General features: G+C 40.5%; 2 protein-coding genes and 1 non-coding gene across 4 annotated transcripts; all 3 read left to right on the plus strand.

Annotated features, from left to right (window-relative positions):
• The first annotated feature begins 2,458 nt into the window (after nucleotides 1-2,458).
• Nucleotides 2,459-7,805, plus strand: rab42a (RAB42, member RAS oncogene family a). The gene is made up of 2 exons (XM_026942302.3): nucleotides 2,459-3,195; nucleotides 5,471-7,805. The coding sequence occupies exons 1-2, from the start codon at nucleotides 2,981-2,983 to the stop codon at nucleotides 5,895-5,897; spliced, it is 642 nt and encodes a 213-aa protein (XP_026798103.1). The 5' UTR covers nucleotides 2,459-2,980; the 3' UTR covers nucleotides 5,898-7,805.
• Nucleotides 7,806-12,316: 4,511 nt separating this feature from the next.
• Nucleotides 12,317-12,452, plus strand: LOC113543914 (U11 spliceosomal RNA). Its single transcript, XR_003404455.3, has one exon. It is a non-coding gene; the product is annotated as a U11 spliceosomal RNA (small nuclear RNA).
• Nucleotides 12,453-13,959: 1,507 nt separating this feature from the next.
• gmeb1 (glucocorticoid modulatory element binding protein 1) lies at nucleotides 13,960-23,781 on the plus strand. 2 transcript variants are annotated; one of them, XM_034301797.2, is made up of 10 exons: nucleotides 13,960-14,114; nucleotides 15,835-15,984; nucleotides 17,365-17,399; nucleotides 17,913-18,034; nucleotides 18,323-18,426; nucleotides 19,572-19,720; nucleotides 19,866-19,997; nucleotides 20,106-20,243; nucleotides 20,321-20,443; nucleotides 22,349-23,781. In XM_034301797.2, exons 2-10 carry the CDS (start codon nucleotides 15,854-15,856, stop codon nucleotides 23,035-23,037), a joined length of 1,623 nt encoding a protein of 540 aa, XP_034157688.2. In that variant the 5' UTR covers nucleotides 13,960-14,114; nucleotides 15,835-15,853; the 3' UTR covers nucleotides 23,038-23,781. The 2 variants fall into 2 exon arrangements, with proteins under 2 accessions (XP_034157688.2, XP_034157689.2); XM_034301798.2 differs by having other exon boundaries at nucleotides 17,919-18,034.
• The last annotated feature ends 1,784 nt before the right edge of the window (nucleotides 23,782-25,565 follow it).

Genomic DNA, 25,565 nt, shown 5'->3' on the forward strand with positions numbered 1-25,565 from the left:
ATGAACTGGAACACCGACAGAACCCCAGACCTCCTCACCAACATCACTGCCTGATCTCGCTAATGCTATTGTAGCTGAATGATCACAAATCCCCACAGCCACGCTCCAAAACCAAGTGGAAATCCTACCCAGAAGAGTGGAGGTTGTTATAACAGCAAATAAATCTGGAATGGGATGTTCAGCAAGCACATTTGGATGTGATGGGCAGGTGTCCACATACTTTTGGCCATTTTGGTCATCACATGTTGATATGGAGCTAATTTGGAGCTAATTCCACCTATCTGGAGCAGTACAACCCATTTGGAGCTGTACTGCCCATTTGGAACTGGTTCTGGGTGGCAGAGATATGTACATATCTCAGAACTGTCACATCCACCTGAGACATTCCACCTCCATGCTTGTAGAGAGCACCCTCCCCTGAATACTAAGGACACTTCTTCTACACTCACACTTTCCTGGTAACATCCTGATTTAGCATACATAAGCACATGGTTCACAAACACTCTTTGTGAAGTCTTGCCAACATTCCTGTCCATGTTCAGTTAGAGCTTTTAATTGAGTGATTACTATTTCTTTGTTTGGCCATTTCCTTGTTCACAAGTGTTCTCTGGAGTTGCCCTCTTGCTTGAGTTGCTTGCTCTTGCTTGCTTGAGATATCATACTGAATTGTGTAGTAAACCTCCTGCAGTTGGATTCTCACACATTTCCTGAGTCCTGTTCATTACAGGAACACTGAGTGGGAATACACTACGGATGGGATGGGCACCATGCACATACACATTCACACAGTTATTCACACCTACAGGCATTTTAACATAGCATATTTTCCTTCTAGCATGTTTTTGGAAGGTGGAAGGAAACTGGAGAACCCAGAGGAAATATTTATACATATATATTTATATATACACCCTTAAATGGGTCAGGGGTAGGTTTAAATGGAATAGTATTATATTTAGTGCAGATATATAGTATCATTGAGAACTAAAGAAGCAAACTCCAGGCACTAAATACATCTTGGATGATCAGTTACATTTGGGGTAAAGGGAAAGACTTTGCAAAGGGGCAGTCCACTGATCATTGGTGTAGGTTTCAGTACCATGGACAGGGCCAATGACCACCTCAGTAGCTCTTCTCCTGATGCCATGTTGCACTTGTTTGGTAGCTCAGATTTAAAAAGACACTGATTATGCATCTAATTATAGCAGTGTTTCTCAATCCTGGTGCATTGTTGTGGTTTTAATTAACATCATTTAACCATCCTAAACTGGATTTATTTAGAAGAGGGAAAACACCAAAATGGGCAAGGGGTGCTTCAGGACCAGGATGAAGAAGCGCTGCCACAGGTTCCTAACTCTGGTCCTGGAGTACACCATGTCCTGCACATTATTTGTGTTTTCCCTGCTTCCTACACACCTGACACAATCATCTAATCATCAGCTCTTCCTGAGCTGTAGTGGGTGTCTAAGTGCAGGCAAACACTAAAATATACAGAACAGGGAGTACTCCAGGACCAGGGTTGGGAACCTGTATTACAGGCTATTAAATAACTGGAATGCAAACTTGGACCTACAGTGCAGTCTTATGCAAAATTTGGGCTTCCCTGTTCCTGGTGAAATTATGTGATCCACATGAAACTGGATTACAGCCTGCAAGGAGCACAATCTTCTTTAATTGTTCAATTTAACTGTTGAATAATATAAATAAAACTTGGCATGTGGAAAAGTTTGGGCACCTTTCCTGATAATCCACAAGTATACAAAGAGTGTTAGCTGGCTGAAGAAAAAAAAAAACAAAAAACAACCAAACATCTGGAGGCTTTGATTCTTGCTAAAGGGGGTGTTATTAAATATTGACTGACATGATACCCAAACTTTTGCACATGTCAAATTTTCCGTTTCCTTTTTTTTTTTTTTGCCAATATGTTAAATTCAGCAAATATACAGTAATGCAGCATTAAATAGTGCACCATAAAAATTGTGTTTTAAAAAATAACCCAGAACTACACTATATGGCCAAAAGTTTGAGGCCACCTGACCATCACACCTGTATGTAGTTCTTCCATAAACTGTTGCAAAATTGTCTATAATGTCTTTGTGTTCTGCAGCATTACAATTTCCCTTCACTGGATCTAAGAGGCGCAAACCTGTTCCAGCATGATAATGCCCCTGTGGGAACACCTTTGGGATGAACTGGAACCTCCTCACCCAACATCAGCACCTGACCTCACTAATGCTCTTGTGGCTGAATGATCACAAATCCCCACAGCCACGCTCCAACATCTAGTGAAAATCCTTCCCAGAAGAGTGGCGGATATTATAAGAGGAAAGCGGGTCTAAATCTGGAATGGGATGTTCAACAAACTTTTGATCATATAGTGTAGGTCATATTTGAGTTTGCTTCCTGCACAACTTTTTTTTTCATTCAGAAAAGCCAAAAATTTGACCTTGGGTGCCAAAACTTGCATAGGTTTGTATATCCTAAACGCACACACGTCATAAGAAGACATGGAGTACATGGTGCAGACTCACTTGCTGTACTTTAATCACAACTGCTTTACACAAGCAATAAGGTCACCTCGGTATATCTGAATGACATAAAAGAGCTACAGTAACACTGGCATCTTCTAAATGTTTATTATTTCAGCACAGCGCCTGGCTTTCCTGTCTACTCTGGTGCGTGAGCTCAGTAACAAAAAATTGCGTGTTTGCGTCTCCGGGCATGAAGACGCACTGATCATGAGGCTGTGAAGCGCATCGAGGGCCACGTGACAGCAACGGCGCACACACACGCACATACGCACGCACACGCACGCACGCACACGCACACGCCCGCGCGCGTCGCGCTCGTTTTGGCTCGCGTCCCTGGCCTCGCCGTGAGCCCCGCACCGCACCGCACCGCACCGCCCCGCACCACGTTCGCACCGCGCTTTGTTGTTCCCGGAAACCTTCGACCTGAGCGCTCGATCTCAGCTCGCCATGCGATGGATATTCTCTGGCAATACCAGTTCAGGATTATTCTGCTCGGCGACTCAACGGTCGGCAAATCGTCTCTGCTCAAGCGGTTCACGGACGGCGTGTACAGCGATGTCGCGGACCCGACGGTCGGGGTAGATTTCTACGCCCGATCACTCGACATAGAACCGGGGGTGAAGATTAAACTGCAGCTCTGGGACACCGCCGGCCAGGAGAGATTCAGGTGTTTGTTATGCGCGCGCGCGCGCACAGACACAGACACACACACACACACACACACACACACAGCCTGTTTTCTTCCGTCATCTGACACACCTGCATAAACAAATCCCCTAGATAAATCTATCAAGCATTTGCTTGATTATAAAATATGAAATATAAAATATAAAAGCCTTATGTCTATTTATAAGAATCATCCTGGAAGGCGTTTTTTTTATCTTCCTGCATAAACAGCACATAACGGTAGCAACATAAACCACAAAAACCCCATTTCGTCAGCATTTTCATGAGACTCAGCATCAAGTGATCAATATCACTGAGTTTTTCCCATAACACTGAAGTAAGCGGTGTATAAATATTGGCATCCCTATTTACTGTGCTTTGTGGTGGTGTCTACACTATGATTGCTTGCTCCCTGCTGACTGGATGGATGGATGAATGAATGAAGCAAATAAACAAACCCTCTTCATGATCCATCCATGCAGCTCATGGCATAGTAACAATCTAGTGAATTACACAACCTCAATTACAATTACACAACCTCACATCACTAATCTGTAAATGCAACATTCAGAAGCTACTGGGATTATGCAAAGCGTATTTTCTTTTCTGGAACATAAGAACCTCTTACAGGAACTGGGACATTTGTTGTTGTGGTTTTGAAGATGATAAGATGATAAGGCTAATCTGGTGCTTTAAAATGTTTCTGTGTTTTATATGTTGGAACATCTGTACATCTGCACATTGATGTAATCAGCCAATCATGTGGCAGCAATGCAATGCAAAAAATCATGCAGATGCAGGTCAAGAGCTTCAGTTAATGTTGTGCGATATCTGTGACTTTGATCGTGACATGGTTGTTGGTTTGAATATTTCATAAACTTCTGATCTCCTGGGAATTTCACACACAACAGTCTAAAGAGTTTACAGAGAATGGTGCAAAAAAAAACAAACAAACATTGAGTGAGCAGCAGTTCTGTGGGTGGAAACGCCTTGTTGATAAGAGATGTCAGAGGAAAATGGCCTGATGGGTTCGAGCTGCCAGGACGGCTATAGTAACTCAATCACTCTTTAAAACCGTGGTGAGCAAAAAAGCATCTCAGCATGCACAAAACATCGAACCTTGAGGTAGATGGGCTACAACAGCAGAAGACCACATCAGGTTTAACTACTTTCAGCCATGAACAAGAATCTGAGGCTGTCATGGGCACAGGCTTAGTTGAAGATTAGGAAAAAAATCACCTTTTTTCAGTCTTCAGCTGTCCATTTTCAGTGAGTCTGTGTCCATGATAGCCTCAGATTCTTGTTCTTGGCTGACAGGGGTGGAACCTGATGTGGTCCTCTGCTGTTGTAGCCCATCCACCTCAAGGTCTGATGTGTTGTGCAATCTAAGATGCTTTTCTGCTCATCACGGTTGTAAAGAGTGATTATTTAGAGTTACTATATACTTCTGGTCAGCCCAGGCCAGTCTGGTCATTCTTCTCTGATCTCTCTCATCAACAAGGTGTTTCAGCATGCAGACCCTCCACCCACAGGATGTTTTTTTTTTTGCACCATTCTGTGTAAACTCTAGAGACTGTTGTGTAGTTTCTGAAATACTCAAGTCAGCCCTTTTGGTACCAACATCCATGCCACTACCAAAGTCACAGAGATCACACTTTTTCTTCATTCTGATATGAACATTAACTGAAGCTCTTGAACTGTATCTGCATAACTATTTAGATTGGATTGCGGTGGTGCCACATGATTGGCTGGGTAGATAACTACATGAATGTGCAGTTGTACAAGTGTTCCCAGCCATACATATGGTTATAGGATGGTCATGTTTGGGTTAGGAAAGACTGGTTCATTCATTTTCAGAAACCACTATTCTGGTCATGGTGGATCCCGACAACACTGTGCATGCGGCGAGAGAATTCATACCAGATGGGAAACCATTCCATTGTAGGGCACATTGCACACACATTCATGCCTAGTGACCTATTAGCATAGCCAGTCCACCTACCTGAAGTTTGAGGAAACCGGAGAACCTGGAGGAAACCCACACAGACACGAGGAGAACATTAGAAACACAACACAGACGGTAACCTGAGCTCAGGATTGAACTGAGACAGCAGGGCTACCCACTGTGTTGCCCACTGATTGATTCAGCAGAACAACACATTTACATCAGTATAACTTTATCAGGACTTTAATAGGACTTTATCAGGTCCTATTATCAAACTGCAAAAAAACAATAACACTGTTGTCTAAAGCATTTTGTGTCTGTTTTTGTTTAGGTCCATTACAACTTCCTACTACCGCAATTCAGTCGGCGGCCTCCTGGTGTTTGACCTGACCAATCGCAAGAGCTTTGAGCATGTGCGTGAATGGCACCGTGAAGTCACAGAGCACATCCTGCCACACCACATGGTCTACATCTTGATCGGCCACAAGAGTGACCTGATCCGAGAGCGCAGAGTGCTCCGTGATGAGGCTGAGCAGCTGGCGGCTGAGTTGGGTGTGCGCTATGTGGAAACGTCAGCCAAGTGCAACAGCAATGTAGAGCGTGCCTTCGAGCTGCTGGCACGCGACATCTACGAGCTGATGAAGATGGGTGAGATCTCAGCACGTGACGGCTGGGACGGCGTCAAAAGCGGCCTCACAGCTAAAGTTCTCTATCCGGCTGAGGAAGAAGCAGAGAGAGAGAAGAGCTGCAACTGCTGACTTGGGGTGTTTGCATTTAATCTCTCACCTGTGTGTCAGTCAGTCGTCCTTGCTGAGTTTACGCTTTCACTTCCTGTATTGCAAGTCAAGCTCGCTGCTTGTCCCTGCATTTTCTGTCTGTCTCCATCTTGAGACGTGTGGTTCTATGAATAAGCACCATGCAGTACTGGTAAAAAAAAATGGCCTCCTTCTTTTCGGATAGGCTTCAGGTTGGATAAATTTAAGCTTGGATGGACAGCACAAGGTTCTAAACAAGAGCAGTAAGAAGCAGGAAGGCACTTGGAGACATCACTGGTTGAAAGAGATGGCAGCGGACTTCTCTTTTCCCTGTATTCTTTTTGAGCTTTAAATCTCTTGTTGTTTTTGTCACACAGTGTTCAATCACTGAAGAGGAATGTAGTGTACTTTCTCTTTGTGGAAAGCTGTACTCCACCCACTCTACCTATTCCACCACTGTTTAACCTTTACACCTTCACATATTTTCACATGAACTCACACACGAAGATACACATGAACTTGCTAGGTTTCATTTGGATGCTGTAACTCATTCAATCGAGAATGTGCAGTGGGGTTAACATGGAAATGAATCATGCAAAATCAGCAGCGGGAAAACTGTAAAACTAAGTGGCAATTTTGGTGCGGTAAAACTGTGTACACTGTACACTGTACACTGAGACACAGAAATTTCTAGATTCCCAGCTGTCTGTATGCTACTGCGTCTATCATTAGTAGCTGCAATGTTAGTAATTCCATGTGCCAAGATTTTGACATCATAATATTCATCATAATACTGTAGGTATTATCATGTAACAACTGAGACTTATCATCAAACTGAAAGTCTGAGTTTATATTAAGTCTTGTGTCTATAGCAAAAGGAGGAAAGGACTTGAGTGCCAATATATTTGCTCTGTCGCTAGCTCTTCCTTCTGTGGTGGCTTGTAGCCTGAACATTACTGCACCCTCTCAGAAAAGCCACTTCTACAAGCTTCCTCTCAGTGAATCAGTAAAAAGAGAGTGCGTACACAGCCACATTCAGCTCTAGATGTGCCAAACTCTTAATAATGGGAGCTGAAACAACTTTTTTTATTTTTTTTTTTTATTTTTAAAGGGGCTATTCCATTCATACTGTATGCAATCCAGCTGTAAATTAAGTATTGATTATATATATATATATATATATATATATATATATATATATATATATATATATGAGGGTCATTCCATCATCTAGGCCATTTTGATTGTCCAGTAGTAGTAAGTCAAAACCAAGGTATAATCTTGGTTCTACTTGACAGAAAGTTATTATATACACATACAGGAGTAGACAAATCTTATAAATGCTCAGCGTTTGCCCAGTCCAAAGTTTTTTGCTTGATCGTAAACTCCGCAGTTAATATCAAACTTAAATGGAGAGGACTTTAACTTGGTTATTAATTGGATAAATGCAAGGTCATGCCTTTTAACTTCCTGTACGAGGAAAAAAAAATCTCATGCCCTAAGAGCAAGGACATCTTGCAAGCTAGAAAGGATGTTATCAACCTGGCTAGCGATGTTAACTAGCCTGAAAGGGTAGCTAATATAATATATGATGAATCAGTTATATGTGTTATAATTTTGCCTTGTTTATTGCAAATAGGTGCCATATACGGTATTATTTGTTTCTACATAACCTTGTTTTTGTTCAATGCAAAGCAGTGTTCCCGTGCTTGTCTGGATTCATCTAGAACAAAAAAAGATTCAATTCTAATTTATTTTTTACTTTTAAGGTTTTTATTTGACTCACTCTCATATATATTATCCAGGTACTAAAAATATTTTTACCAAAGGCCACCATGCAGTAGGATTGAGGAAGGTGTGAGGGAAAATGGGGAATCGTGAATTTAAAAAAAAAAAACATCTGGACACATTCGGAGATGAGTTATTCATGTGCAGTAAGGATTTAACGCTGTACTTAAGGGCATGGTCTTGGATGTTTCTATTCAAGACAAATCTGGCAATCTCAGAGGCGTGAATGCAAGTAATTTGAATCTGCATAATGCACATCCAGCAAATTGATTTAAACGGGTGCTTAGACCGTCTCTGAATGTGTGCAAATCTCCCCACATAAATATTGACGTTTTGGATTTTGGATTACAGTCGTCGTCTCTGAATACGGCCCATAATCTGCTTGTTCAAGGCTACTACTAATTTGTCCTCCTGGAAATTGAAACGAATTCTCCTTACTTCTATCAAATTGACATTAATTGCCATTTATTCTAATGCTATATGGTTATTTATCTTTGCAGCTGTATTTAATAACTTATTCTATTTAAATCTGGCACATACTGTAAGCAAGACGGCTGTTATACCACCTAACATTCGTGTAATTCTCGTAGGTAGCTACATATGATTTTCAGCTAATGAAATGAAATGGGCTTGGCACCCCATTCACCGACTACAGCTCACTTTTCCACTTACATCTTTACAGTTTTACTACCACGACTTACCAGCATCACTACCACCTCCTGCAACGATACTCAGTAACATGAATACTCAATACTCATGTGCTTACGGATTGTACTGTGAGTGCATTCTTCTTACTAACTGTAAAGCTAATGCAAACAGGGGCATCCAGGATACAGCCTACTGAGACTTACCTGGTCTGAAGAGGCCCTGTTGGGTGCTACATAGCAGTTTATACATCTTAACTCAAAAGAATAGATTTATCAGACATCTTATATCACATAGCTATTGTCACACTTGCTTTACAGATGTGCATAAGCATACATCTATGCTAATGTATTCAAATGTACGTGACATGTTTCTTTTCTCAGCTTTGTTTGTTCCGCGTAATCAATTAATCAATTGGAAATCGGCCATATTTTACTATATTCTATAATATTCTCTTATATTTTCCCAGTTTTGTAGACTTATATATGGAAGATGCTAATACTGAGCAAGAGGTCTGGTATGAGTTAATCACAATACTCCCATTCACAGAGATCATTAAAAGCTGCTATACACACGGTGCCAGCAACTAATCACTCGTGTTCCATCCGTTCTTGGTGACTAATATTAATAACAGGGTTTCTTTTGTATAAACGTTTTATAAAGTAGATCTCGATAGGGACTGTAAAAAAACAAACAAACAAAAAAAAAACCTGCTGTACCATGATGCATGAAAAATGTTTCACCAGATGTTTTCTTTGGACAGTTGACATGTATGAGTGTGGTGGATGGACAGATAGTTAGATGGATAGATGGAGAGGTAGAGGTTTCTGTGTAACCAGAACAGATTGTGGATTATTTTTTAAACAAGAGCGTAGTACCTAAAGTATATTTGTGTAACTAATGGAGCAATGGTTTGAACTTTGGGTGAGATTGAGTTTCATTACGAATTAGTAGCTTTAGTGCTAAACTAAAGGGGCAGACACCAAAAATATTTTGGCTAATTGACTACGTTTGTGGTGTAGAGAAATTTGTGTGAATTTTTCACGGAACTATTTCTTTAATATGCTGATTTTTATAGGAGTTAAAATGCATATCCGCTGACTGTAGCATTGCTGCCTCGTAGCTCCGCGGTCTCTAGTTCGATCCTGTGCTCGGGTTACTGTCTGTGTGGACTTTTATACGCTCTCCCTGTGTCTGTGTGGGTTTACTCCAGGTTCTACGACTTCCACCCACCTCCTAAAGACATGCTAGTATGTAAATTGGCGATTCTAAACTGCCCCTAGGTGTGAATGAGTGTGTCAATGTGTGTGTGCATGGTACCTTGCAATGGACTGGCATTCTATCGGGGGTGTATTCCTGCCTCACACCAAATGTTCCCGGGATTCACTGCAACTCTAACAAAGGGTAAAGCGGTTACTGAAATGACGATGACGACGACGATGCTGACAATGATGAGCAAATCAGTACAATCACTATATGTAGATAGTTATGAAGAGTGCTTAGTCATAAGTCTGCAGTAATTAACTGCTTAGAATTGTATATTTTGCATTACATTCGTAATTTATAGCTGATTATGCAATGTCTGTTTGATTTATTGACATACAAATATCTCACTGCTGCTGTACTCGATGCATTGTGCATTAATGCATGCCCCTTGTGCTGGCACTGAAGTTAATTCATTAATATTAATGCTTATTGCACATTTACGATATTTTCCGACCAACTGTTTTAACAGTTAAACATATACTCAACTTATTAATTATAGATTTTAAACAATATCAACTGGTTCAAAGGGACACCATGATCTTACTGCAGAATCGCTATCGAGATGCATCATTTTTTTTATAAAAAGCATTTGTTTTGGCACCCCATATTTATTATTCTTAGAAAGAAAATACATAGGGCAAAGTAGTCTATGTCATTAATATATGTATATATTTTTTCTTTATTACAACCACATAATTATGGCAAAAACAGTTACAATTCAATAGATAATAAGTAATTAAGTTAAGCATCACATTCATTATTTGGAGGCGATTGTTCAGTGTTTGATTTCTTGACATATTTATTTAAAAAAAAATCTCACTACTGCTGAATTGGCAGCATTTGCGCTCCCCTTGTGGTGGCACGAAAATGAGCTGCAGTGACCTACTTTCCCTAGTCTTTTTTTTCCCATGCAAAAACATACACACAGGAAAGCAAGAAAACATGTTTTAACCTGCAGATTACCTTCAGATATTTCCACTAAAGCCTCCAGCAGCTATGTGCAAGCTTGTGGACTCTGTAAATTGACACTGATTACTTTGTGATTTAATGTGTGGCGTAAAATAAATGATTTATGTCGAAATACATTGTGTGCTTGATCTGATTCTTTATTGCACATGACCCTGTACAGCTTGAAAAATGTTCTTGATGATTAAAAAAAAATGAAAACAGATCTGTCTCTTAATAATCTGTTTGTAACGCAGTGTGATCTTATGAAATCACTCTATTGCCATGGTACATATCCCATGATGCTTTGCTTTAAAAATTACTACCTTGGGTTTGTTTGAAGTCATCCAGTATTTAGCAGCAATTGGTTTCAGAAAGATTGTCTACAACAGTATTATAAATACTACAGTTTTATATATAGAGATTAGGTATCTATTTGTCTTGGCATCCCATGTTTATAAAAAATGTGTTGTGCTTAAGGAAGTAATAGAACTACTATATGTTTATATCATCAATATTAAAAGATAACTAGTATAGAGATATACACTGTATGGCCAAAGGTTTGTGGACATCTGACCATCACACCCCTATGTGCTTGTTGAACATCTCATTCCAGATTTAGTCCCACTTTGCTATTATAATAAGATCCACTCTTCTGCAAAGGCTTTTCACTAGATTTTGGAGCGTGGCTGTGGGGATTTGTGTTCATTCAGCCACAAGAGCATTAGTGAGATCAGGCAGTGATGTTGGGTGAGGAGGCCTGGGGTGAAGTCAGCGTTCCGGTGTTCAGAAGGGTTGAAGTGCAGGACATTCGAGTTCTTCCACTGCAATCTTGGCACACCATGTCTATGTGGAGCTTGATGTGTGTACAGGGCCATTGTCATGCGGGAACAGGTTTGCGCTTCTTAGTTCCAGTGCAGGGAAATGGTAATGTTACAGAGAATGGTACGAAGACATTATAGACAGTTGTGTGCTTAAAACTTTGTGGCAACATTTTGGGGAAGAACCACAGATGTATGTCATGGTTAAGTGTCCACAATCTTCTGGCCATATAGTGAAACTGCTATAAGACTAGTTCGTGTGCATTGGAGCCCTCTAGTGGTCAAAAAATATAAAACTGTTTTCGATGGTAATACTGATGCTTTCGCGCCCCCTTGTGGTGACACGAATTCAGCTCAAAGAACATTTAGTGCAAAATGATAGCAAATACATATCCAAAATTAAGAAACGCGTACATTTATACTTTCTGCTAACCATATACATAAACATATACATATACATAGCTATTATATGTTACACTGTTATGGTGCCTTACTCCATTCCCTATACATGTTAAACTGCTTTTAGGGTAATAATACAAGCTATGTTTCATTGTTTGGACACATTCTGGTACACTATAGTAATTAATCAGTACACAATGTGTTGTGACATGACTACAAAAATAGCAAAACCCCCTAAATCTGTGTGATAAAGCAGTTTTTTTCTTAGTCACTTTGAAAACAGAGAAGGGCGCTCTCCTATTGGCTGAACCAAATATCCCATGATGCTTTGCTTCGTTGAGAGAAATACTCTTCTCATTGACATATTTCCGATATCATTCTATTTATTGACAAACTGGTTTTTGGAGAGTATATATTGAATGTTTGTACACGTTATTAGTCATAGATTTAACACAATATTGAATTCGTGTGTAATATGCTGTACGGATTAAATATGTCTACCGTCCCCGAGACACCGGGTGTGTTTGGAGTCCTCACATGCACAAAAATGAGCTTGTTAAAAAGGGCATCTGTCGTGAGTGACACAGTGAAAGCAGGGAATATCTGTTCTCATTGCGGAATCGCTATCAAGAGATTTCGGATGCATAATTTTTGTAAATCGGGGTTGCTGATAACCGACAGTTTCGGCGCCCCAATTTTATTGTTCAAAAACAGAAAAAACCAATATGTGTGCATGATGAAAACATGCTTGTACTGGAGTTTTTAATAAACAGACTGTAAACAGAAATAAGTATGCTGTAGTAAATATAAACATAACACAACCCCAATGCATAAAGGGAAAGAAAAAAAGGCTGTACAGTATATACACTATTTTTAGCCAAAAGTTTGTGGACACTTGACCATCACACCCATATTTGCTTGCAGATTTGCTTCCAGATTTATCCCCCTTTCCTGTAAAAAACATGCAAACTCCACACACACAGGGCGGAGGCGGAAATCAAACCCGCACGATTGTATATAATCACATCCATATGTGGATCTTCCCCAAACTGTTGTCACAAAGTTGGAAGCACAAAATTGTCTATAATGTCTTTGTATGCTGTAGCATTACAGTTTCCCTTCACTGGAACTAAGAGGCACAAACCTGTTCCAGCATGACAATGCTCCTGTGCACGAAGCGATCTCCATGAAGACATGGTGTGTGAAGGTTGGAGTGGAAGAACTCGAGTGTCCTGCACAGAGCCCTGACCTCAACCCCACTGAACACCTTTGGGATGAACTGGAGCACTGACTGAACCCCAGACCTCCTCGACATCCCAACATCAGCGCCTGATCTCACTAATGCTCTTGTAGCTGAATGATCACAAATCCCCACAGCCACGCTCCAGAATCTAGTGAAAAGCTTCCCAGAAGAGTCCACTAGATGTTGGAGCGTGGCTGTGGGGATTTGTGATCATTCAGCAGTGCAGGACACTCGAGTTCTTCCACTCCAACCTTCACACATCATGTCTTCATGGAGCTCGCTTTGTGCACAGGGGCATTGTCATACTGGAACAGGTTTGGGCCTCTTAGTTCCAGTGAAGGGAAACTGTAATGCTACAGCGTACAAAGACATTATAGACAATTTTGTGCTTCCAACTTTGTGACAACAGTTTGGGGAAGATCCACATATGGATGTGATTATATACAATCGTGCGGGTTTCATTCCTGCCTCCGCCCTGTGTGTGTCGAGTTTGCATGTTCTCCCTGTGCTTCGGGGGTTTCCTCCCTCAGTCCAAGGTGTAGGCTGATTCCTGTTTGTAGTGTGTGAATGGGTGTGTGAGAGTGTGTGTGATTGTGCCCTGCGATGGGTTGGCACCTTGTCCAGGGTGTGTGCCCCGAGTCCTCTGGGATAGGCTCCAGGCTTCTGTGACCCTGTGTAGGACAAGTGGTACAAAAAATGTATACACACACACACACACACACACACACACACACATATATATATATATATATATATAGAGAGAGAGAGAGAGAGAGAGAGAGAAAGAGAGAGAGAGAGAGAGTGGAGGATATTATAATAGCAAATTGGGACTAAATCTGGAATGGGATGTTCAGAAAGCACATATGGGTGTGATGGTCAGGTGTCCACAAACTTTTGGCTATATATATATATATATATATATATATATGCCGAGTTAGGACACTTTATACTGAGAGTGAATTAGTTCCTGAAAACCTGTGAAAGGCTGTAGACTGCAGCGCGAGGACAGAGCCTCAGCTTGTACCAGGAAGTCTGAACCTGACATAACTGCGCATGCGCACAAGGCTTTCAGGGGGAAAAAATAAAAGGATGCGTCCGACGTCGATGTGAACGGTAAGGCAGACGAAAAATAAATCAGCTTTCGTGTTATTAAAACCGCATAAGGTTAGAGCGGTTGTAAAAGAGGGTGCTGTGTGGAGTCTGTGACGGGCCCGGCCTCGGCTCTGCAGCCCCCGGCATGGCGGAGCGGCGTGGCCGTGCCTGTGGACTGTGCGTGCCGCCGCACGGGGACACGTCATTTCGAGGCGTACAAAAAAAAAAAAAAAAGCCGAACGTAACGTACGCGTTCAGATACAAGCGGCGACACGCAACGTAAATGCGTGATCCGACGTTAAGTCGGGTTCATTCCCACAGTTGGCTAACGCAGGCTTTCTTCTTTTCTTTTCTTTTTTTTTTAACCCCTTGTTCAATCTCTGAAACGGCGCATTTTAGCTTAGCATGCTAACATGGAATATCAAGGCAGTCGTACAGGCACATTAACGCGACAGTTAGCTAACTAGCAAGCTTAATCTTGCTAACTGAAGCAACTAGCTAGCATTGGTAGCTAAATGACGGCCCAAATACAAAAAAAACAGACCTCACTCACAATACCAACGCACAAAAATTTAAATATGCTTATTTAAATATACTTATAGTGTTTAATACTTATATTAAACACAATTCTAAGACACAAGAAGTATAAAAGCTTGAACAAATAAGTGTTATGTCACTTGACATTTGAATTAAAGTGAATTGTTGATGAAAAGTAATGCTAATCCAGCATTTGCTAGTCCAGTCATTATTTTACATAAATAAAAAAAGGTCAAATAGTGTCACTTTTTTTCCTTTAGCTATAATTGTAAGAATTATAATACACCCAGGGTTGGACACCAGTCAGTCTCTGAGTGCCTTTACATATTCATTCAGTCCTGTGGAAATTTTATTACCAGAATGTTCTTGAGAGGTGGGAGGAAACCAGAGAACCCGGAGGAAACCCATCCAGACATGTGGAGAACATGCAAAACCCCAAACCTATGGACATCACCATGCCATCCCCTGTGTAGTCTAACGCTTTGAAAACATTTGATTAGTTTGAAGTCAGTCTTGGCAATTCGCAGCAATGAAGGAGAATGAAAGTGTACTACGGTTCACTTTGTAACAGACGTGTGTATTGTACTCAGTGTTGTCTTATTTGTCTTATGCTGCCTTCGTGTGCTATCAAAATTGTTCGCATGCTTTGCTGTCGGAAAGAACATGAAACATGGACGACACCATGGTTCATTCCTACACACACACACACAAACACACACACATATTCTTTACTTTTATTTTGACACAATAACACATCACTCAGTTAGCTAGCTTGCTGACCATAATGGAATTTTGGTCAAATACTAGCAATTTTCAGGGTATAAAAATGTACAACATGCATAGTATGGTTGCTGATATAGTACATAAATGAAAATGACCAAAATGGCAAGCACTAATGATTAGCTGGATTTAGAAAAATGAACAAAACCTGTCATGCAGTACAGAAACTGTACTGTCCTCCACCATGTTGAAAGTTTAGGACTCTCCCATGTCGGAAACCTGGGTATTAAGATTATCTCTGAGTTTCCCAGTTGTAATTACGACTTGAGGGGTCATTCATGTGCAACTTCCTAGTGGGAAACCCATATTTACGTTAATTCCGAAAGCATGTGAAGGCAGCATTAGTCTCACAAAGCGAAAACAATCGAAAGCGTTTCTGTAATGTTTGAAAGATTTTGCAGTGGCTCTCTGTCTTCTTCACCAGTGTGGCCCAGAGGAAGGACATGGCGGAGACAGAGGTGACCGTGTCCATGGGAGACGTGGTGGTGATGAAGGCCACTGACGAAGAGGAGGTTGCAGCAGGCGATTCAAACAAGACACAAGTCATTCTTCAGCTGCAACCCGTCACATCTGGGTGGGTCACCTGCTCCCAAACATGTGTTCAAATTGCCTCTGTGGCCAGACATGTGACGAGCACCCACACAAATATATTCCAAATGCACTAGCGTACAATTCAGTCAAACTGGGACAAAAATATGGCTTAAATGACCAAGTTAAGAGTGGCAAGGAAAAGTTGCCTAAGACGAGATGATTATAGGCCAATTATAGGCAAAACAAAACTCTCCAGCGTGATATTACCATAAATGATGCCTCAAGTACAATGTAAATAAGACAATTCCTTATTTATTTATTTATTTTATTTTAAAATCATATCTAGTACTTTGCTTCTTCTGTCCATTCTCTCATCTCAAGTAGGTCTATCAATGTCAAGGATGCAGCTGAAGTAGGAGAGTGCTAGTGTACAAAGACTCCATAAAACAATCATGAAGGCCTAAGTAGACTGTAGCAACACTTTGAGGTTTACTGATTTTAGTGCAGTGCAACATGTGCAGCACTTTTGAGTCACTAAGAATATGTTAGCTACTAGAACTTTTAGAAATTAATAGAAATTAACTACAAAAGTGAATATTTTGATATTGTGCCTTTTTCTAGTGAGAAGAAGTAAATGTTTTATTAGTGTACACTAGAGTTGTACATGGGATGGGTTTTTAATCCCTTTCCCACCAAGTCCTGAAGGAATTCTAACCAGTCCCATCCTCTCCCACAGAAAGTTTGACCAGTCCTGCCAGGCCAGTCCCGATGCACACCTCTAGTGTACACAGTATAGTGATGGATTTTTTTTTTTTTTTTGCATGTTGACATTGGCATTTATTTAAGTGGCATGTCCTGTAAATGTAATCAGTTTGATAATAATAATGTGCACTACCTACATGTTAGTGCTAATCCAGCAGGTAAAAGGCCGAGTACCTACGCCAGGGTTACCACCAGTTTCAAAATGTTTTTCAAAAGTCAAACGGCAAGTCAAGGTTTGTACAGTCTGGTACAGTCCAAAACCCAAGCCACATTTACAGTCCTTCAGGTTTACCTGATGTAACAGCCGATAAAGGCATCCTTGACATTGAGACACGGCTAGAGGAATGGCTAGAGGTTTGTTTTTTATTTTCTGTACATTCTGATTTGAGACTGCTCCCTAGTCCACACATTTATTGTATGTGTATGTCAGTTGGCAGGCACCTTCAAACATCTACACATGTTCTCAGAAGTATACATTAGTAAGATTTGGGATGTACTGTATAGAGGAACAACCAAACACATGGCTGGTGTCTGACATTTGCTTCTTTAGTTTTGTGCTAGAGTTACAAGGCTAATGTAGCTGAGAAGAAATGGAAGTCTTTCACACATCAATAAAGGCCTTGATTCAAGTGTGTATGTGTGTGTCTGTGTGTGTCTACAGGACTGACGATAATGCAGGAGAGACAGCTACAACAGGTAGTTCATATGTACTATGCTTTCACACATAATACACTCACAGCTAATTGATATAGTAACTTCTTAACTATGAAAATGTCCAAAAATGGGCATTTTCTTCTTTTGACCTGAAGAGTAAATATGTCTGAAAAGGGGAATACATGAAATATCAAAGTTCAACAATTTACAAATAATTTTTGTCATAAAGAGATTTACTAGTAGTAGCTAAAACATTGCTGATCTTTCACATTATATGGTAGCTGAAAGCTTGAAAGCTGTAAACATACACGTGAGACTCTAGACTCCTGTACTGCGTTGTGCCTATGTTTAATCTGTGATGTAAAGATAATTACAGTGTGCAAGTGACCAGTTCAGAACTTTTTTCTATTCAGATTTGCATCAACATACTATCTTTACAATTTCCATAATTTATGCGACAGTACAGAAAGTGTTTTAATTTTGGTCTCAGAAAGGAATTTTCAACTTGGAGGTCATGCACACAGCAGTAATAGTGTTTATGCTTGCTTTTTTGAGATGAAGTTTTAACAGCGGGAGAGGATGTTGAGCTGGGATACCCTATCACGTGTGGAGAGAGCAAAGCTGTTCTTCTGTTCAAGAAATTTGTTTGCCCAGGAATTAATGTCAAGTGTGTCAAGGTGAGTGACCTTAACTGACTTTTAGACTTTTTGACATGTCAGTTATCAGTCATTTATAACATGTGCATATATATATGAGGTGTTATTTTCCCATCTGCATTCAGAAACTAAATCCGTTTTCCTTAAACAACACTTCGTCACACTGTGACTCATTCTCCTGTCAGCTCTGTTATGAGAAAAAACACGTAAAGTGTAATCTTTTCAAGCGACAGTGCTTAGAAAGTGTATTGCACTATGACTTTACATTTCTCTCTCTCTGTCTCTGTCTCTCTCTCTCTCTCTCCCCAGTATGAAGATGAGTTAATCAGCCCTAAGCAGTTTGTCCATATGTCTGGCAAAGCTACTCTTAAGGACTGGAAACGGGCCATCAGAATGGGAGGTGTCATGCTCAGGTATAGAGGACGAGGTTTTAAAAAGAAATTATTCTGATCTAAGGAGCTATAATCGGATGTCCATAAAGTACCTTTAATATATTTAACTTTAATTAAAGTGCATCCTTTAATGGGAACACCTGTACCTGCTCATTCATGCAATTATCCAATCAGCCAATCATGTTGCAGCAATACAGTGTATAAAATCGTGCAGATACAGGTCAAGAGCTTCAGTTAATGTTAACATCAAACATCAGAATGGGGAAAAATGTGATCTCAGTGACTCTGACTGTGGCATGGTTGTTGGTGCCAGATCTCCTGGGATTTTTATGCACAACACAACAGTGTTTAAAGTTTATACAGAATGGTGGAAAAAACAAAAAACCTCCAGTGAGCGCGGTTCCGTGGGCGAAAATGCCTTGTTGATGAGAGAACTCTGATGAGAATAGCCAGACTGCTTTGAGCTGACAGGAAGCCTGTAGTAACTCAAATAACCACTCTTTATAACCATGGTGAGCAGAAAAGCATCTCAGAATGCACAACACATCGAACCGTAAGGCTGATGGGCTACAACGGCAGAAGACCACATTGGGTCTGACTCCTGGAACTCCAGTGCTAATTATACCTTTAGCTCATTAACACTTTTGTTCTGTTTGAGTAAAGTGTTTTTTAGTGTGTAAGTATTATAATAGTGTATGTTACTCAAAGATAAGATAAAAAATCCCCCCAAAATTAGTTTCAGAACAATAATTTACAACTATATTGCTATAAAATCTAAAGAACTGTTTACTCAGACATCATACATGGTACTCGAACTCTTATTCATACTAATCAAATCAAAATCTAATATAGGACATATTCTGTAGCAGGTAGTTACGAAGATAATTTGGTAAAGAATCAAACCAGAAAATTATTATTTTTTATACTTTGTCAAATAAAGCAGCATTCACTGTAGGGGAAAGGACGCACATTTGCTCCTGGTATCTAGGTGCTTTATCTAGGTGAACTTTGACCTGTGGATTCGCAGACCTCAGTTTTGTAAACCGATAGAAAACAAGAGGGGCTGCGGTTGTGGTCTCTGGCTGGTATTATTAATTCATATCCTAAACAATTCATAATTTTGTGCATATTGAAATGTTTCTATGTTTCTGTCTCTCTATGTCTAGGAAAATGATGGACTCAGGTCAGTTAGATTTCTATCAGCACAGCACGCTGTGTACCAACACCTGCCGCAGTACCAAATTCGACCTCCTGATCAACAACACACGCTTCCCTCCTGACAGCAGTGTACTCAGTACTCCTTCATCATCCCAGGGTGAGACATTTACAAGCATCACAATCTGTAGGAGTTCAGATTGTCAAACTTACCACACATTCAAGAAAGTTGCAAGTAACAGATTCTTTAATCTAAACCCAATTTTTGGGAAAATATTTTCTATATCTTTCTCTTTACTTTCCAGGGCAGGTTGCTGTGGGTAATGGAGCGGAGGTTGTCATGATAGAAGAGAAGCCAGAGGAAGCGACAAGCTCTTTGGACTGGTGTACTACCAGTGTAGAGGCTACAAAGAAAAAGGAAGTGGTAGAGATATCAGGTGAGATCCAGGCTACTTTTTTTTTTTTGTTTGTTTGTTTTTTTTCAAAACATTTCTAAGGGATCTTATGATAAAGTATTATGATTGCGTGGGTGCATTCTTTACCAGAGGAGACACTAAGCTTCTGGAAAGGCATAGCAGACGTCGGTCTCATGGGAGAAGTGGTCAGTAACATCCGTACAGAGCTGCTGGAGATGCTGAGAGGGGTACAACTTCGATCTGACCAGCCCAACCTACAAGATGTTGGTGAGCCAGGTGGACTAATCATGCTCAGCACTCAGTGTGTATCGAGGTTATTTTGACAAGGTTTTTCTGTTGCGCAGAAGTGGCAGTTCTGAGTAACCTCACTCAAGTATTTGGCCTGCTGGACTCCATTAAACGAATCCTGGCTGTTCGGCGACAAATGACTGACCTGGGACAGAAGCAGGTCCTCAAAACGCTAACCAGTGAGTAATGACTGAGACCTTTTTGTAGGAAACTTTCCCCATTTGCAAACATTGTAGTGCCGAGATATTTACTTTGCCAAATCTTTTCACATAGTGGTGTCTTATCCTGAATTCACATGTTAATGACACATCTGCATAGAATAAGCATAAAGTAAGTAACATTTTGTTCAGTCCGTTCTGTATGCATTACTGATGCAACAGTGCAATTCATCTTTATTAGGGAAACTAGTTGCCAAATATACATCAATGTCCAGAGAGCACGGGGGCAGGGACCGTCAAAGCTGAACCAACTGTAATTACATCACAGTCCACTTAAAAATATAACAGTGAATAAACAGAATGTTTGTGTTTATTCTGGTTACTCATGATGAAGTAATGTGAATCAGAACCACACAAATAGCTATTGTAGATTATAATTTTAATAATTAACAAAGGTAAACTGTGTGATTTGAATGGAACTCAATGGAATTACCCTTCACTAATGTGTACAATGTCCGGAGCATAAGAATGCAACAAAATGGATGGTGCCATGGTACCCGTTTGTAATTAAAGCATTGGAGGTCAATAATATCAAACCACTGGCTACTGAGCACATTGCAAAAGGACAAGGGCTCTGGGCCAGAATGAGTTCACACATGACTGGCCAAATCTAAGATAGGGGTATTGTTGGTAGCCCCATTTTGGCCAAGCAAACCCTGGTCCTGTCTATTATTGAGGCTGTTGATGGGCTCTCCACTGCTTACTATGCATCAGACCAGATCTGGTATCCCAGAGACAGCAGACATTTCACACTCAGACTAAAATAGAATTACTGACAAAGATTTTAATGCTGCATTTATGTTAATAAACCTATCAACCTGTCTGCAATTGTGGATGAGAATGTGCCCAGGCCAGCCCTGTGTCCAGTGAGGTGTGTCACTGACCAGGAGTTCGTGTGCTTTGGAGAGCACCATTCAAACAATGGTCAAAAACAAAGAAGTGTTTCATTGGCAGACAGTGGAGTTCACCATCCACCTTCACCAGCTTCTACAGACTAAATGTTGTGACCTGTGGGTTCTGTGGTGAGTTTGAGTGACTCTCACCCTCAACCAGAAACAGTATCAGACCCTGAATAATTATCATCCTCAATAGAGTACAGTACTGCAGTTTTTCTCTCAGAGTAAAATATCAATAGATTGAGTGATTCTCATTCTCCGTATTAACAGACTGGTGATTCTTATCATCAGTTGGGTACAGTGTTAATAGAATGAATGATTCTCATGATCAGTAGAGAGCAGTATTAGTATTTTACCCTCAATAAAGGTCACCATCACACTTAGATGACTATCATTCTCAAGAGGGAGCAATATCAACATTTCAGAAAAAAGAAAGTGGTGTCAGGACTTATTGAAATTGCTGTGCAGGGAATCAAGAAGTTTTACGAACCCTTGTATGCATTCTCCACAAGTTACGGAAGGACACCTGATGGTGTGGAACATAAGGAAGTGGAACGGTATGTTACGTACGTAACTGTGGTTCTACAATGAAGTTTAGGACCACTAGGCCATCTGGGACACTGGGACAAGAATGCCCAAAGGATGAATGTGACATCTTGCCTTTTATAGGCTACGCATGTGAGGTCACAGTCACAAGGTGCTGCCTTTGCTTTTAGTACTTGGCTAATACTTGGCACTGGTGGTCCTCCATTTAGTTGTAGAACCATGTTTATATTCATAACATTTTGGTAGAAACCTTTGCACGCACAATTTAGGCATCCCATCCAAGGTGTATATTCCGGCATTATGCCCTTGGGATAGGCTCCAGATCCACCATGACCCTGACCAGGATAAACTGCTTAGTGAAGATGAATGCTGAAAATGAATGATATTACAGCTCTGTGTTTGTGTGTGTGTGTGTGTGTGTTAGATCTGGAACAGCAGCTGGAGGAGCAGAAGAAGCAGCAAGCTCAGAGCTGGTTGGTCTCATCCTCGTCCTCCCCTCCTCCACCAAGGCGCGCTCCTAAACGGCCTCGCCTACATCGGCCAGCCTCCGCCACAATGCTTCAGCCACTGACACTCCACTCACCCCAGTACACGCTCATCTCCCCCATCACCCTCTCCTCTGTATGCCAACCCATTACCTTGCCCGGCCTGGCACAGCCCCCTGGTGCGGTCACTCTCTTTACTCATGTGCCACAGCGCGACGGCAAGGCAGAGACCCTAACATTGGTGGGCACAATGGCTGCACAGGAGACAGCACAGCTGGGCACTGTGGAGCTTGGTGCAGTGGGAACAGTGGGCACGGTGGAACTGGGAGCAACAGGTGCAGTGGAAATGGCAAACACGGTGTTGGTGCAGGATCACGAGAGCCAAGCAATTGAGATCAACCTGCAGATGGGAGCAGAGACAGAGGAAGCAGCCAAGGAAGAGGAAGAGAGGAGAAGGCTGGAGGGAGGAGGGGAGGATGGAAGTGGAATAGTGGTGGGAGAAGGAGAGAAAGAGATGAAAGTTGAAATGGAAGAGCTGCATTTGGAAACCAATGGGCAGATTCACAACCTACAGATTTTAGTGGTAGAAGATGAGGAGCAAATGCAAGTTGAAGGCAAATCTGAATGATCCATGGACAAAAGCACACACACTGAACCCTGAGACATTTGCACTTGCATTTTTTTGTACTACTTTCCTAAAAGAGGTCAGCATGGCCAAGTTCGAAAGTTGTGTAACTGCTTTTTGTATGAGCAACTTCAGTATTTCTTTATGAACTTTAGAGAATGCATGTGCATTTTGATATGCTTTTGTAGAAAGGAGTACAGTATTTTTATTTTATTTTATTGTATGGATCATAGATTCTATTGGGCACTTTCTTTAGCATGGTGCCAAAACTTTAGGAATTTCTATCACCTATGTTCAGCTCTGTTACTCAAGCCAAGAGAGACAACTGTAATTAAGAAACAAGACTTTGCTCTGTACAGCTTGATATAACTTAGTCTATCTTGGTATATCTTGGACTGGACCAACAGCTGACATTGATGCAGACTTACAACTGCCACTCTTAAAGTGATGGTTTGGATAAAAATCAGTTGTACATAATTTTCCAATTATAATAATATACAACTAACCACCCAACTGGGGAATTGTACCTGAAATCTAGAAATTATATGAATAATAATATAATTCTACTTTAAATTTAAATGTGAAAATATTAAACTTGAATATTTCTGCTATTATACTTTTATTTAAGAATAACATTACAGAACAATGTTGTTTGAAGCAGGAAGATCTGGGGCATGTAGTACTTTATTTTGGATGAGAGAGATCATTCATTTTCAGCCCTGTAACAGTAAAACATTTCAGACACCAGACATGTGGAAAGTTGTGTATGTTTGATACTTTTTTTAATTCAAAATATTATTTTAATTGACTCAGCGTGCATTTGGCACTATTTAAGAATGTGTTTTTGAGAATATGTGTGAAAATGTGAGTGTACACATACATACATACATACATATATATATATAATCAGTGCAACATGAAGAAATGTGTTAAAAAATATTTTTAGATGTGATGGATTGAGTCCTTCACTGAAAACAAAATGCCTTGTACATTTTCCACAGTGATAAATGACAGGCTGTATGGTGCGAAATAGGTTTAGTGGTTCTTCTCTGGATTCCTGGTATTGGATAAAGGCCAAGTTAATAAATGGATTACATTGATTAAATCCGTAATCTTAACCTTCTGTTGGCACAGAAATAGGCAACTAATGTTTCACTAAATTGATAGTCAAGAGGAATGGGCTGCAAGAGTCTTCCTGTTTGCTCAGATTTTGTCTCTTGAATAACAAAAGTCTTGCATTAATGTGTAATCTCCCCAGATCCAAATATTATGCAAATACTAATGCCTGAAGATTCGTCTAAAAGATTAAAAAAAATGACAGGGGCAGATTAGTCATAATCTTTGTAGCATCATGAATGAATTATAGGTTGGATGTTTTTGTTTTATTTTTGCTGTACATGAACTAACAATTTAATTTAGGATGTTTATGTGCAAGTAATTTACAGAGGAGTACTACAGAGAGCCCATACATCTCCATAACATCTTAAAAACATATTATTCAGTAAGTACAGTACAAATAAGAGGAAAGGGGTACTCTTGCCATGTAAGTCAAGAATGTAAGGAATGGACCTGCTCCTAACCATCTGATCCTGCTCTAACTACAAGTGCATTGTTTCCTTGTTGCACAGGAAATTTGTTTAACTGCTAACAGAGTAATTATTTGTAAAGTTGTTAAATATGAACACAAGCCAATAAAGACATACTGGTTAAAAGAACGACTTGGTTTGTGTTTAGTCTCACGTGAACAAGCACAACAAAGTGCATACTTTGGCCAGTAGGGAGTGCTTGAGCCCCATCTTGAGTCTGTTCATAGGTTTTTGTGGATATGTGAGAACAAGAGCCGCTCATAAATAGCAGAAAGACCTTAATCTTCCTGTCGCTGCACTTTTCTCCATTAACAGCAGTCTGCCTTTTTAAGCTGTCATGGTGTTTGAACTCTTTGATGCCAGTCTTTTTTAGTCAGCCGGCATAACAGCTGAAGGATCCTGTTAGCCTGCAGAAAAGTGATGCCATAACTACAGTCAGTGCCTGAGTGTCTCTTTGTTGCATTATATTTAGTGTTAACCTCTTGGCAAAGGGGTTTTGGGCTAAAATATCTTCATACTTAGCATTATTCGTGATGCCATCAGTCTTCACAAGAGGTCCTGCACTCTTAGCCATCTCTAGCCATTGCTTACTAGTATTGAATACAAGAAAAACCATGCAGTATTTTAGTTTTTCACTGTAAATTGTAATGTTTTGCTAGTGGTACAGGGGTAACAAAATGAGGATGGGGTCTGAGTAGTTATTGAAAGCACTGTGGATGCTCGTGGATGTCTGCTTCTCGGTTGGTCCACAACACTTCCAGTCTTTTTGAATTTGTTAAAAATAATATTGGCAACAGTGTTGTGTGTGATGTGCTTGCCCTTTTTCCTGTTAAATTCCATCCCAACCTTGTGACAGCTTCCCGATCCAGCCATGAGAAAGATTTCCATACGTTCTTCTTTTGTCAAAGGCATTCTTAAAGGCTATCTGAAAAAAAAGAAAAAAAA

Source organism: Pangasianodon hypophthalmus, chromosome 29 (genome assembly GCF_027358585.1).
Source record: "Pangasianodon hypophthalmus isolate fPanHyp1 chromosome 29, fPanHyp1.pri, whole genome shotgun sequence".
Taxonomy (NCBI): Eukaryota; Metazoa; Chordata; class Actinopteri; order Siluriformes; family Pangasiidae; genus Pangasianodon; species Pangasianodon hypophthalmus.

What these genes read in the sequence shown, in the direction of transcription:
- rab42a (XM_026942302.3), top strand. Translation starts at nt 2,981, where the DNA reads ATGGATATTCTCTGGCAATACCAGTTCAGGATTATTCTGCTCGGCGAC. An exon ending in GCCGGCCAGGAGAGATTCAG is followed by an intron (nt 3,196 to 5,470) that starts GTGTTTGTTATG and finishes GTTTTTGTTTAG; the next exon opens with GTCCATTACAACTTCCTACT.
- gmeb1 (XM_034301797.2), top strand. Translation starts at nt 15,854, where the DNA reads ATGGCGGAGACAGAGGTGACCGTGTCCATGGGAGACGTGGTGGTGATG. An exon ending in GCCCAACCTACAAGATGTTG is followed by an intron (nt 20,244 to 20,320) that starts GTGAGCCAGGTG and finishes TCTGTTGCGCAG; the next exon opens with AAGTGGCAGTTCTGAGTAAC. An exon ending in GGTCCTCAAAACGCTAACCA is followed by an intron (nt 20,444 to 22,348) that starts GTGAGTAATGAC and finishes TGTGTGTGTTAG; the next exon opens with ATCTGGAACAGCAGCTGGAG.